The 14,758-nt window shown below is 44.7% G+C and overlaps 1 protein-coding gene across 5 annotated transcripts in view; it reads right to left on the bottom strand.

Annotated features, from left to right (window-relative positions):
- The window catches only part of CLCN6 (chloride voltage-gated channel 6), a 39,166-nt gene that overhangs the window by 20,240 nt on the left and 4,168 nt on the right, over nucleotides 1-14,758 (bottom strand). For 3 of the 5 annotated variants that reach the window (XR_640820.4, XM_003891119.5, XM_021935987.2), the window contains exons 3-5: nucleotides 7,275-7,340; nucleotides 6,504-6,569; nucleotides 3,646-3,712 (exon numbers count right to left, since the gene is read on the bottom strand). Coding sequence is in view for 4 of the 5 variants with exons in the window: in XM_003891119.5 (XP_003891168.1) it covers nucleotides 3,646-3,712; nucleotides 6,504-6,569; nucleotides 7,275-7,340 (199 nt within the window). In the remaining variant the exon portion in view is untranslated. Of the gene's footprint in view, nucleotides 1-3,645; nucleotides 3,713-6,503; nucleotides 6,570-7,274; nucleotides 7,341-7,452; nucleotides 7,570-9,574; nucleotides 10,797-14,758 lie in introns of those variants that run through there. The other 2 variants (XM_021935990.2, XM_021935992.2) reach the window with 2 other exon arrangements.

Here is a 14,758-nt window from a genome sequence, read left to right as displayed (position 1 = left end):
TGAGACCTTATCTCTTAAAAAAAAGGCCGGGCGCGGTGGCTCACGCCTGTAATCCCAGCACTTTGGGAGGCCGAGGCGGGCGGATCACGAGGTCAAGAGATCGAGACCATCCTGGCTAACAAGGTGAAACCTCGTCTCTACTAAAAATACAAAAAAATAGCCGGGCATGGTGGTGGGCGCCTGTAGTCCCAGCTACTAGGGAGGCTGAGGCAGGAGAATGGCGTAAACCCAGGAGGCGGAGCTTGCAGTGAGCCAAGATCGCACCACTGCACTCCAATCTGGGCGACAGAGTGAGACACTGTCTCAGAAAAGAAAAAAAAAAAAATTGTTTGAGATGCCTTTGACATTAAGAAATACTTCAAACATTACAAAAAGTAACAAATACCCATACCCGCACAACCTCAGCTTTAACAAATCTCCACAATATGCTATATGTGCTCCAGGTATTTTTTAAAAATAAAACATTCGACACCATTTTAAGAAACAAAACAAAACAAAAAAACAGTTTTCCTTCCTCTCTCCCCTGGGAGAAACCATTAACCTGAAATTATTGTGCATATTTCAAGTGTCCATACTGTTGTACACAGCACTTCTATATTCTGTAACTTCCTCTTTTTTTTCCTGAACATTAAGTTTTTGAGAATTAGCCATGTTGATACACACAGCTCTGTGGTTCGTTCACTTTCACTTCTTTTTTTTTGAGACGGAGTCTTGCTCATCGCCCAGGCTGGAGTGCAGTGGCACGATCTCGGCTCACTGCAAGCTCTGCCTCCCGGGTTCACGCCATTCTCCTGCCTCAGCCTCCCGAGTAGCTGGGACTACAGGCGCCCGCCACCTCGCCCGGCTAATTTTTTGTATTTTTAGCAGAGACGGGGTTTCACCGTGTTAGCCAGGATGGTCTCGATCTCCTGACCTCGTGATCCGCCCGTCTTGGCCTCCCAAAGTGCTGGGATTACAGGTGTGAGCCACTGCGCCCAGCCTCACTTTCACTTCTGTCTAAAATTATTTTTCTTTTACAATCTACAGAAATGACATGATGTCTAAAATGATACCATATGAATGCGCCACAATTTTTCCATTGCCCCATTTGGTGATTCCAGCTTTTTGCTATCACAAAGCTATAATTACCACCTTTGCACACGTCTATGGTTCACATCTGTAAGAGGAATTTATGAGTCACAGGAATGTGCACCTTCCTTTTTCCAGAGGTTTACTCAGTTTTTCTCTTTTGAGAATTCCAGTTCACATCCTTTGCTTGTTTTCCATCTATTGGACCATCTGGTTTTTTTTCTGATTGTGTTGTAGGAGTTCTTCCTGTATTCTTTTTTTGAATCAGTCTCACTCTGTCAGCCAGGCTGGAGTACAGTGTTGCAATCTCGACTCACTGCAACCTCTGCCTCCTGGGTTCAAGTGATTCTCCTGCCTCTGCCTCCCAAGTATCTGGAACTAAAGGTGCACACCACCACACTAGGCTAATTTTGTATTTTTAGTAGAGACAGGGTTTCACCATGTTGGCCAAGCTGGTCTCGAACTCCTGACCTCAAGTGCTCCGCCTGCCTCGGCCTCCCAAAGTGCTGGGATTATAGGCGTGAGCCACCACGCCCAGCTACTTCCTGTACTCTGGATACTAATTATCTGCCTCTTAACTGCATAGTAAATAACCTCTTTCAGGCTGTGGACTTGTTTTTCACTTTATGGTGCTTTATTGTTATTTTGGAGTTTTTGTCTTTATAAATAAAATATGTACTTTGATGTGGTCAAGTTTATTGATTTTTTTTTTTTTTTTTTTTTGAGGCAGAGTTTCACTCTTGTTGCCCAGGCTGGAGTGCAATGGCATGATCTTGGCTCACTGCAACCTCCATCTCCCAGGTTCAAGCGATTCTCCCGCCTTAGCCTCTGAAGTAGCTAGGATTACAGGCACCTGCCACCATGCCCAGCTAATTTTTTGTATTTTTAGTAGAGACGGGGTTTCATCATGTTAGCCAGGCTGGTCTTGAACTCCTGACCTCAGGTGATCTGCCTGCCTCAGCCTTCCAAAGTGCTGGGATTACAGGCATGAGCCACTGCACCCAGCCACTGATGTTTTTTCTTATAATCTGTGCCTTTTGGAGTTTTAAGAAATTATTCCCTAGTCTTGACAACATATAGTCTCCTAAAGTTTTGTTTTGCATATTTACATTTTCATCTGGAATTTATCTTTATTTATTTATTTTTTTTTTTTTTTTTGAGGCGGAGTCTCGCTCTGTCGCCCAGGCTGGAGTGCAGTGGCGCGATCTCGGCTCACTGCAAACTCCACCTCCCGGGTTTACGCCATTCTCCTGCCTCAGCCTCCCGAGTAGCTGGGACTACAGGCGCCGCCACCACGCCCGGCTAATTTTTTGTATTTTTAGTAGAGACGGGGTTTCACTGTGTTAGCCAGGATGGTCTCGATCTCCTGACCTCGTGATCCGCCCGTCTCGGCCTCCCAAAGTGCTGGGATTACAGGCTTGAGCCACCGCGCCCAGCCCATCTTTATTTATAGTATGAAATAGGAATAAAACTATTTTTCCATATGGATCACCCATGTCCCAGCATCTTTTTTTTTTTTTTTTTTAAGACAGGGTCTTGCTATGTTGCCCAGACATAACCATGGTACACTACAGCCTCAAACTCCTGGGCTCACCTCCTAAGTAGCTGGGACTAGTAGATGTGTATTTTTATTTATTAAATAACACAGCATCTTTTGTTAAACCATTCAGCACTCCCTCGCTGATGTGTAGTATTAACTGACATTCACCAAAGTTCCATGCATGTGAGGGCCAGTTTCTGCTTCTCTATCATTTTCCACTGTCTAGGTATTCCTACACCAATGTGACCAATTTCAATGACGGAATCTTCAATTGTATGACTTTTTTTTTTTATTTTTCCTAACTCCCCAAACTTGTAAATTTTATAAGACTTGGTATCTGGCAGGGTCAAGTCCACCTTCTTTTTTTTTTTTTTTTTTGAGACGGAGTCTCGCGCTGTGTCACCCAGGCTGGAGTGCAGTGGCGCGATCTCGGCTCACTGCAAGCTCCGCCTCCCAGGTTCAGGCCATTCTCCTGCCTCAGCCTCCGAGTAGCTGGGACTACAGGCGCCCGCCACCACGCCCGGCTAGTTTTTTGTATTTTTAGTAGAGACGGGGTTTCACCATGTTAGCCAGGATGGTCTCGATCTCCTGACCTCGTGATCCGCCCGCCTCGGCCTCCCAAAGTGCTGGGATTACAGGCTTGAGCCACCGCGCCCGGCCAAGTCCACCTTCTTGTTGTTCAGAACCGTACTGACTCACTACTTTTGGCCCTTTACTCTTCTACACAAATTTAGAAAGAACTTCTGAGTCCCACAACAAATTCTACTGGAATTTTGATTGGAACTACATTAAATTTACAGACTGGGGAGTACAGGCATCTTTGTGGCATCTGTAATCTCATCAACCACAAACATGGGTATGTCTTTGTTTATTAAAGTCCTGCTTTTGCGTCTTTCAGTGATCATTAAAATATTAAAGCTGAATAGCTAATAAGTGGCCCTTCTAATATCATGTTTACTGTTAAACCCATTTCTACGTAAGAAAGAACCTTGGTGACCACTGAAGTCCACGAACACCAGGAACCGTGAAAAGGATACATGACTGTACCACTCCGAACTTGAGTTGGGTGAAGAGTCGCACAAAAAAGTCCACAAAGAGACCCACCTGTGAAGAGCAAGAGATCTATCACACAGCCTTATTTCCAAGTGCAGTACAGGTGTGCTTCTCTTGAAGGCATCTCCTCCCCCACTGCATGTATGGAGGCTGCTCACCAGCCAGCAGCACGTGAATGCACAGCAGAAAAGCTCAGAAGGATGAGATCCCTTCTCCAGCCCGGTCCCACTGCCCCTCCAAAGAACAAAGGCAGAGGGTACAGCTAAGTTGAGTGAAGCAATGGAAAACAAAGAGGGAAGCAGGTGCAGAAAAACACGTGAGACCAAGAAAGACTACTGACACAGGGGTGTCCAATCTTTTGGCTTCCCTGGACCACATTGGAAGAAGAATTGTCTTGGGCCACACATAAAATACACTAACAATAGCTGATGAGCTAAAAAAAGAAAATCTCAAAAAAATCTCATGTTTTAAAAAGGTGTATGAATCTGTGTTGGGCCATGGGTTGGACAAGCTTGCTTTAAAACACAACATTCATTTAAGTGTATGTGCTTTTTGCATGTTCGTTATTAGCAGGTTCTGTAAGTCATTATTTTGAGTTAAAATCATCTTTTTTTGAGATGGAGTCCTGCTATATTGCCCAGGCTGGCCTTGGGCCTTGAACTCCAGGGCTCAAGAAATCCTCCTGCCTCAGCCTCCCAAGCAACTGGGACTACAGGCACACCCCACTGTGCCAGGCTAGACTTATAACCATCTTATAGTCCATAGTTACTCTGGGTAGAGAAAACAACCAAATTCCAATATTCCGCTCTCCAAAGTGCTCAGGGCTTAAAGGAGAACTAGAAAGACTTCTAATTTTATTGATTCAGGAACAAAGGCTTCTTGCCTTTACCTCTGGCCTTCCCTCAAGCCAATGCCTAGAGGCTTTTTAATACTGAAGCTATAAGTGGCCACACATCAGCAGACAAGAGTTGGGAGTCCTATATCATAAAGGCAGGTCTGCCTTCCTAAAATACAAAGGTAGGAGGTAAAGTTGCTTCAGCTTGAGTAACCCTTATCTGAAATGCTTGGGACCAGAAGTGTTTTGGATTTCTGATTTTTTTTTTTTTAATATTTGCATTATACTGGTTAAACATCCCAAATCCAAAAATCTGAAATCCAAAATCTGAATGCACCAATGAGTATTTCCTCTGAGCATCGTGTTGGCATTCAAAAAGTTTTGGATTTTGCAGCATTTTAGATTTTCTGATAAGGGACACTTAACCTGTAGTACTGACAAGTGACAGCTCCAAAGAGTTTGATATAAAAGTAGCACAAACACTAACAACTAGAGGCCTAATGACTAGCTTATTATAGGGAAATCTGCAACCAGAAACATATACAGCAAAATAAATACCTTGAGATTTTTCTTTTTTTTTTTTTTTTAAAGAGATAGGGTCTCCCTATGTTGCCCAGGCTGGTCTCAAACTCCTGGGCTCAAGCAGTCCTCCTGTCTCAGCCTCACAAAATGCTGGGATTATAGGTGTGAGCCACCGTGCCTGGCCCAACACCCTGAGATTTAAATAAAACAATAAATCAACCCAAGTTCCCCCAAAATGGTATCCATCAGAATGTCACTGAAGAGGTCTTCTGAGTGCCATTAGTCTTACCTAGTAAGACGTTCCTTTACTTGGGGATTTACTATAGTAAAAATTTGATGTACGCCATGAAAATAAAAATCGTGATTGGCCCCTGTGGCTACATTATACCAAACACATGTGTACATTTTCCAGGCATGTCATGTCAAATTAAGTAGGAGGCTTGTGGCCAGTTCAAAAGAAAGGTGGTAAACAGGCTGCTACTGAGAACAGATACCCTATCCCAACACTGTACTGACCGGAATCAGATTTGACATGGATCATTTTTACTGATGCTGATTTTTCCAGCTTCTCCTCTTCATATTTAACAATGTGAAGTCAGCAGTTCTGGTTCCAGACTTTTTGCTATCCTCATCTTTGGCCATGTTTCCAATCTTGCCCTGTCTGTGATTCACCTGTGAAGCTGCTGCCTCCACCAACTCTGTTCATATGGGCATATCCCTTCATGCATGGCTGCTGGCTCTGTCTTCTAGATAACGTTAACGACATGCAGGGAGGAGCCCAGGATAGCACCATGAACTCCCTGCATGAGATCAAGATCTGTGTTGTGCCATGCTGTTCAATGGCACACCGTGCTAAATGAAGGGCATGATATTCACAGTTCCGTACCCACGACTTTGCTTTTTCCCTAAAGAGTGATCTCATGCCTGCCTAGAGTCCTAACCACTCGGGAGGCTGAGGTAGGAGGATCACCTGAGCCCAGGAGGTCGAGGCTGCAGTGAACTATGATCACGCCACTGTGCTCCAGCCAGGGTGACAAAGCGAGACTCTGTCTCTATTTAAATTAAAAAAAAAAAAAAGTGACTTTAACATCCATTATTTACTCTACCCAATGCATTCTCTACCCACTAGGGAGACATGTTATCTAGTTGATCAGGTAGATTACAGATTATGATCCATAATCATATCATAAAAGATAACTCCTGCCCAAACCTTTGAGCGCTTCAAGAACACCATCGTCATGTGTCTCGCTTTCATTTCACAAAGCAAAAACCAGGGAAGTATGAAAAACTGTGCCACGATTATTCATTTAAAAAAAAAGAAGGGAAAAAGAAAAGGTACTCTTGATTATAATGACAAGTGTTACAGTGTTATAATGTTATAAATGCTATAATGACAAATAACAATGTTATTCACCAGGCCAGGGCTTTCCCTGTGAGTCCCTCCAGCCCTCTGGCCCACCATCCCTCCAGGCCCTGCCTCCTCACCAGGCCAGTGCAGACTCCAATGGCAAACACCACCATCCACTTCACCACCTCATACCTTCGACCTTTCTGTTAACACAGGAAAAGAATGATTCAGTTTACAGGGTTATGATGGCAGATGGGAAGAAACATATCTTGGCCAACCAGTTTTAAGCTAAATTCCACGTGGAGAGCAGGCACAGTGAAGATGATGTTGGGATTTCAGGTGCTTTACAATGCAAAAATGATGGACTCCTTAAGAGGCTGGGCAAGCTGCACTGACAGGGGGAACTCTGGTTGGCAGGATAAAGGCCTAGGGAATAAATGCCAACATAGGCTTACCTTGCAGATAGCATGGGTTTGGTTCCAGACCACCACAATAAAGCAAATATCACAATAAAGAGAGTCACATGAGTGTTTTGGTTTCCCAATGCATATAAAAGTGATGTTTACACTATATTGTGGTCTATTAAGTGTGCAATAGCATTATGCCTACAAAAATGTACATACCTTAATTAAAAAATACCTTATGGCTAAAAAATGCAAACAAAATGCATGCTATTGGAAAAATGGCACCTTGCTCAACACAGGGTTGCCACCAACCTCCAGTTTGTAAAAACTGCAGTATCTGCAAGGTGAAATAAAGCAAAGTGCATAAAGTGAGGTCTGCCTGTATCGCAGGAAAAGGTTCAAAAAACAAGGGGTAAAGATACTTACTGGGAACTTTAGAAGAGAAAAAAAATGCCATGTTAAGACTGATTTGATCCCCAGAGATGAAGAATTGTTAAGACTCACCTTATTATCCATGGTCTCCAAAACTTCCAGGTAAGGGTCATTGATACAGCGATCATAATCCAAACTCTGAAAAAGAGGCAAAGGTGAGTCAAAAAGTCACATCAGGTGAGAAGACCTGCAAAGGGACAAACCTCTGGGTTCCTGCTACTCAACATGTGGATGGGCAGAGCAGTGGTACCTGCAGCACCCAGGAGGAGCTGGTTCAAAATGCGGAATCTGGCCAGGCGCGGTGGCTCACGCCTATAATCCCAGCACTTTGGGAGGTCAAGGCAGGTGGATCACCTGAGGTCAGGAGTTTAAGACCAGTCTAGCCAACACGGCGAAACTCCATCTCTACTAAAAATACAAAATTAGCCGGGCGTGGTGGCGCACACCTGTAATCCCAGCTACTTGGGAGGCTGAGGCAGGAGAATCTCTGGAACCTGGGAGGCGGAGGTTGCAGTGAGCTGAGATCGCACCACTGCACTCCAGCCAGGGTGACAGAGCAAGACTCTGTCTCAAAAACAAACACAGAAACCAAATGCAGAATCTCAGACTTTCTGCAGCCCTGCAGCCCTAGGTGACTCAGATGCACATTACAATTTGAGCGGTGTTGCTTCAGGTTCACACTTCATGCTTTAGGATAAGTTTTAAATTACCTATTTTTAAACTTCCTGTTTTGGCAAAATATGTAAAGACCTTTAGCTATCATGAGCTTTATGAAACTTACTCCATTAGATGTGAACAAAAGTTTCAGTTAGTCAGAACCAAATTAATTTAGAATGTCAATTAGTTATAATTATCTTTTGTAGTTAGTGTCTATGGAAATGAGGTTAGTCACAAGACAAACTAATATGGAAAGTATTTTTAAAAGCAACTTCAACTTTATGTTAGGAAGAGGCACAGACTCAGCTTGGCTCTCGGCTCCTAAAACTTCTACATCTAAAGCAGCATCCTTTACAACACGCATCACAGAACACAGAAATCCTGCAAGCAACCTGCAGGTATGCCACAGACATTTAGAGAAACAATTCAAAGGAAATCATTTTAGTTGTCTTGTTAGAGAAGCAGCAGTCTGGGCTGGGCGCAGTGGCTCACGCCTGTAATCCCAGCACTTTGAGAGGCCGAGGCAGGAAGACCGCTTGAGGCCAGAACTTCGAGACTAGCCTGGGCAAGATGGTGAAATCCCATCTCTACTAAAAATACTAAAGTCAGCTGGGAGTGGTGGAGCACGCCTGTAAACCCAGCTACTCAGGAAGCTAGGGCAGGAGAGCTGCTTGAATCTGGGAGGCGGAGGATGCAGTGAGCCGAGATCATGCCACTGCACTCCAGCCTGGGCAACACAGCGAGAGTCTTATCTTAAAAAAAAAAAAAAAAAAGACGCAGCAGTTTGGCAACAAAGAAAAATGGTCGGCCATGAGCTCTCCTTCCTACAACCTGTTCCTACCCACATCAGCTGGACACTAGCCGGGTCGCAGCCACACTCCTGGACAACAGTTTCACGTCAGCCAAACACATGTGATGAATGACAATTTATTCTATCTATATGTTTACCTATAGTCCAAATTCCTTTTTTATGAGTCCTGGAGTACCAACAGGTGACTGAGTAAATCACTTATACATCCAAATATAGAAGACTATACACCAATAAAATGATTATAGTTAAGTCTATATAGAAAGATATGGAAAATGTCTAAAAATTGTTTAGCAAAAGAGTAAGATGCAATTAAAAAATAAAAATAAAGCAGGATGGAGAATTAAAAGTATAATATCCTTTTTTGATTAAACAAAATTAGGATTTTTGCACATCAGCATTCATAATGGGAAAACATCCGTGAGGTAGTGCTTAAGAGGGTATTTGTTTCTGGGTGTTGTCTGAAATTCTCATGGCACAAATGGTGTGCTTTTTTATATTTTAAAAAATGATCGGCTGGGCACAATGGCTCACGTCTATAATTCTAGCACTTTGGGAGGCCGAGATGGGTGGATCACTTGAGGCCAAGAGTTTGAGACCAGCCTGGCCAACATGGCGAAACCCCGCCTCAACCAAAAATACACAAATTAGCTGGGCGTGGTGGCACACACCTGTGATCCCAGCTACTAGGGTGGCTGAGGCAGGAGAATCGCTTGAACCCAGGAGGTGGAGGTTGCAGTGAGCTGAGATCGCGCCACTGCACTCCAGTCTAGGTGACACAGTGAGACTCTGTCTCAGAAAAAAAAAAATCTTTTTTACTGATCAGAAAACAAAAAAACACAGTGAGGAAAAAAGTACTTTTAGAAACTAGACTCATCCATAAGTGATTAAACATATATGCACATACATATATATTGTAGCGGCCAACAGGAAAAGCTTCCCCTTTCACCCTCCGAAGGTCTGCTGAAAGTGAACTGACAAAAGGCAGATTAATGGGAGTAAAGGCATCCAGACTTATTTAACATGCATTGCACAGGGGAACTGCAGAATGATTACCCAATAACCCCAGTGAGGTACAGATGCTTCTATACTCTTCTTCAGAAGGGAAGGGGAAATGGGGATGTGGGAGGAAATAATTCTTAGTGGGGAATGAATGGATCTGGGAGGCAGACATTATCTTGTGAAAGACTCTCTTTGGAAATTGAATGGGACAGTGAACAAACAGTGGTTTGGGACAGTTTGGCCGGGGTCTAGGTATATTGTTTGGTCTTCAGTCTCCTCTGTGAGATGAGTTTTAACATTCCCTGGTTAATGACATTTCAGGAAAGGGATCAAAGACAACTGTGTTCCTCTTTGGTAGGTCCAGTTTCTAGGTAGATAAGGGAATGGCAGAGAAGGGCCTCATCCTGTGCTTTGGGAGAGACAAAGTGTGAGGGTGAAGAAGGTCAGAGAGAGACCCCCAGGCTGTTTCTTCAGTTCAGCAAATGATACTGTATTTCCAGTATCATTTTCTGAGCCCCAACAATACACATACACACAGACTTTGTCTTTTTTCCTTTTTTTTTTTTTTTTTTTGTTGAGCCGGGTATCTTTTGTTTGCTAATAAGATGAGTGGTGGCTGGGGGCCCTTAGATAGCTTCAGAAAAGAGGCTGGTCACCAGAAAGACCAAGGCAGGATTAGCGGGGTGGGAAACCCATCCCTCCAGGGAGGAGACTGAAGCTGAAGGTTAAGCTGATCACCAAGGGATGGTGATGTAATCAATCATGACTGCATAAAAAAGTTTCCATAAAACTCCAAAAGGACACGGTTCAGAGAGCTTCCGAATAGCTGACCATTTGGAGGTTCCAGGAGGGTACTTGTGCCTGGAGAGGGGATGGAAGCTCCGTGACCCCCTCCCACGTTCCTTGAATCTGTCCATCTGGCTCTTCTTCTGTATCCTTTGTGACATCCTTTATTAATAAACTAGCAAACGTAAGTAGCGTTTCTGTTTTCTGACCTGCTCTAGCAAATTAACCAAACTGGAGGAGGGAGTCCTGTGAACCTTCAATTCACTGCCAGTTGCTGAGAAATAACAGATGACAACCTACTACTTTCTTTCTTTTTTTTCTTTTCTTTTTTTTTTTTTTTTTTTTGCCATGGGGTCTTTCTCTGTCACCCAGGCTGGAGTGCAGTGGTGCAATCTTGGTTCACTGCAACCTCCAACTTCTGGGCTTAAGCCATCCTCCCACCTCAGCCTCCTGAGTAACCGGGACTATAGGTGTGTACCACCATGTTCAGCTAATTTTTAAATTTTTGTGGAGATAGGGTTTCACCATGTTGCCCAGGCTGGTCTCAAACTCCTGGGCTCAAGCAACCTGCCTACCTTGGCCTCCCGAAGTGCTGGGATTATGGGCGTGAGCCACCACGCACGGCCTGCCTATTACTTTTAACTAGCATCTGACGTGGAAACAGTCTCGTGGGACAGAGCCCTCCACCTGATCTGACGTCATCAGGTAGACAGTGTTGGCACTGAACTAGAGGCTACCCAGCAGGTGTCTGCTGGAGACTGCTTGCTAGGTGTGTGGGGAAACAACCTCCACACACGGGTGTCAGCAGTGTTGTGCGAGTGGTGCCTGAGAGCAGAGGAGAAACAAGACTTGGTTTGTCCTTATCTCTTGCCTTCATCCCAAATACGTATGGAAATTACTGGTCAATTACTTGATTGATGGTTCTATCTAATAACTCTATGGTTCCATAAACATTTAGAAGGTTTTTAGATATCAGCCCGGCGCGGTGGCTCATGCCTGTAATCCCAGCACTTTGGGAGGCCGAGGCGGGCGGATCACGAGGTCAGGAGATCGAGACCATCCTGCATAACACGGTGAAACCCCGGCCTCTACTAAAAATACAAAAAATTAGCTGGGCGCGGTGGTGCATGCCTGTAGTCCCAGCTACTCGGAGGCTGAGGCAGGAGAATGGCGCGGAACTCCGAGGCATGCGGAGCTTGCAGTGAGCGAGATGGTGCCACTGCACCCAGCCTGGCGATGCCAGCAAGACTCCGTCTCAAAACAAAAAGGTGGCCGGGCGCCGTGGCTCAAGCCTGTAATCCCAGCACTTTTGGGGAGGCCGAGACGCATGGATCAATGCAGGTCAGGAGATCGAGACCATCCTGGCTAACACGGTGGAAACCCCGCCTCTACTAAAAATACAAAACTAGCCGGGCGCAGATGGCGAAGCCTGTAGTCCCAGCTACTCGGGAGGCTGAGGTGAGAATGAAGTAAAACTCCAGGAGGCGGAGCTTGCAGTGAGCTGAGATCCGCCACTGCACTCCAGGCCTGGGCAACAGAGCTTGTGACTCTGTCTCAAAAAAAAAAAAAAAAGGTTTTAGAGGCCTAGAATAGGCAAATCTTATGGACACAGAAAGGGAGAGATTAGTGGTTGCCTGGAGTCAGGGGCAAGGGGAGGGACAGGTGGCTGCTAATGAGTGCAGGGTTTCCTCAGGTGATGAAAATATTCTAAACTGGACTGTAGAATTAGCTGGCAAGGGCGCCAGCTGCCCATGCCTGTAATCCCAGCACTTGGGAGGCCGAGGCGGCGGATCACCCGCCGCTGAAGTTAGAGACCAGCCTGGACCAACATGGAGAAGCCTCCTCTCTACTAAAAAATAGGGCCCAGCGGGCGCTTAATTCCGCCATCAGGAGGCTGAGGCAGGAGAATACTTGAACCCAGGCGGGCAGAGGGCCAGTGAGCTGAGATTCCAACATTGCACCCGCCCGGGCAAACAAGAGCCAACCCATCTCAAAAAATAAAAAAATAAAAATAAAAAAAAATTGACGTGTGGGAATAGTTGTACAACTCTAAATATACTAATTTTTTAAAACCCCATTGAACTGTACACTCTACATGGGTGAGCTGAATAGTATGCCGATTATAGTGCAATAAAACCGCCAGGAAGGGCATTTAGAAACAACCACAACACTAGAACACCAGAATCCCTTTTTTTTTTGAGTATTTTGAGTCTTTTGTTTGTCGCCAGGCTGGAGTGCAGTGGCTTAACTCAGCCTGCCACTACAAGCTCCACCTCCCTGGGTTTACACCATTCTTCCTACCTCAGCCTCCTGAGTAGCTGGGGACTACAGTACCGCCACCTCGGGCCGGCTAGTTTTTGTACTCCTTTTTAGTAGAGACGGGTTTCACCGTGTTAGCCAGGATGGTCTCTGACCTCCTGACCTTGTGATCCGCCTGCCTCGGCCTCGGCCTCCCAAAGTGCTGGGATTACAGGCGTGAAATCCCTTTTTTTTTTAGTCGAGGTCTTGCTCTGTCACCCAGGCTGGAGTGCAGTGGTGCGATCACAGCTCTCTGCAACCTCCATCTCCTGGGCTCAAGCAATTCTTCTGCTTCGATCTCCTCAGTAGGTGGGACCACAGGCGCGCCACCATACCTGGCTAATTTTTTTGTATTTTTTGGTGAGACAGAGTCTCGCCATGTTGCCCAGGCTTGTCTGAAGTCCTGGGCTCAAGTGATGCACCTGCCTCAGCCTAAAGTATGGGGGTAACAGGCGTGAGCCACTGTACCCGGGCCCCTGCCAATTTTTAACAAAATTTTTTATAGGAACAAATTCCCACTTTGTTGCCCAGGCTGGTCTTGAACTCCTGGCTTTAAGCGATCCTCCTGCCTTGGCCTCCCAAAGTGCTGGACGTATAGGTGTGAGCCACTGTGCCCGACCTTTCTTTTTTTTAAAATAAGTTAGTTGAGTTTGGCACTTCGTAAATATGTACCAATGGAATATATGACCTATTATTAAAACCAGATACTGTTACTTCTTCTTTGCTATGACTAACTTCTTTTTATTTCTGCAGTATATGTTGCTCTTTGGCTTAGGGGACTAACAACTTTTTTAGAAAATAAAATTTTATATGTGTCTTGCAGGGCTATTACAGGGGGTTATGAGCAAAATGGCACCTGGCCGGGAAGGAGGTGGGGCCTGAACCAGCCCCAATTCAACCAGGAAGGGGCATCTTAGTGTTCACACCAAAACCACCTTCAACTGGCTGTGAGCTAGGGGTGCTGCTATGGCCAGTGGGGGAGGCCTTTAATTCTAGGTCTTACGTTCTGAGGGTGCCTCTTTCTAATTCAAAGGTATAATATAAATAGACTGTGTGACCTGCATGAAAACATTCCTGTTTGTAATGGCACATCTCACAGAAAGTTACTATTATTCAAACCACCTATAATGAGAATGGATGTCAAAACGGGATTCTAACATTTTGTAAGACCCCGAATTTATCAAATAAAGAGTCAAATATATGCAATGAACTCTTCCTGAGACAGGAAGGAGAAGGGGCACTTTTTAGAAAGTTATTCAACAGAAGGGTTTTCTAGTTGATTGACTATCAAAGAAGGTAGAGAAAAGCCTATAACCCCATTCATTAAAATATGACTATTAACACCTTACTAAATATCCTTCTACATCCTTACCCATGTTTTTACACACATGCTTTTAATACGTGTTTTAAGTAACAAAAATGAGATTCCACTAAATCAACTATTTTAACCTATCCCACTCACTCCCCTCTTTATTATACTTTGTGCGTCAAGTCGATTTATTTATGGATTACATAAAATCCAGACTTTTCTGATTAAGTGCCTGAATGAATTTGCTCTTACACCAAAGCAAATGCTCTCAAGAAGCTCATTCTTGAAGATGGTTGAGAGATATGAATGACTAATATGAAAAGAACATTAACCCATGAAATGTACGTGAATATGGCCAGGCGCAGTGGCTCACGCTTGTAATCCCAGCACTTGGAGGCTGAGGTGGGTGGATCACCTGAGGTCAGGAGTTCAAGACCAGCCTGGTCAACATGGTGAAACCCCGTCTCTACTAAAAATACAAAAATTAGAAGAAAAAAAAAAAATTAGCTAGGCATGGTGGCATATGCATGTAGTCCCAGCTACTCAGGAGGCTGAGGTAGGAGAATAGCTTGAACTCAGGGGCAGGGGTAGAGGTTGCAGTGAGCCAAGACTACACCACCGCATTCCAGTCTGGGCGCATTCCAGCCTGGGTGTTCTGTCTCAAAGGACAACAAAAACAACAAAACTTTACATGAA

This window comes from Papio anubis, chromosome 1, assembly GCF_008728515.1.
Source record: "Papio anubis isolate 15944 chromosome 1, Panubis1.0, whole genome shotgun sequence".
NCBI lineage: Eukaryota > Metazoa > Chordata > Mammalia > Primates > Cercopithecidae > Papio > Papio anubis.
The sequence above is the reverse complement of the archived record's forward strand: the minus strand, read 5'-3'. Positions and strand labels throughout refer to the sequence as shown.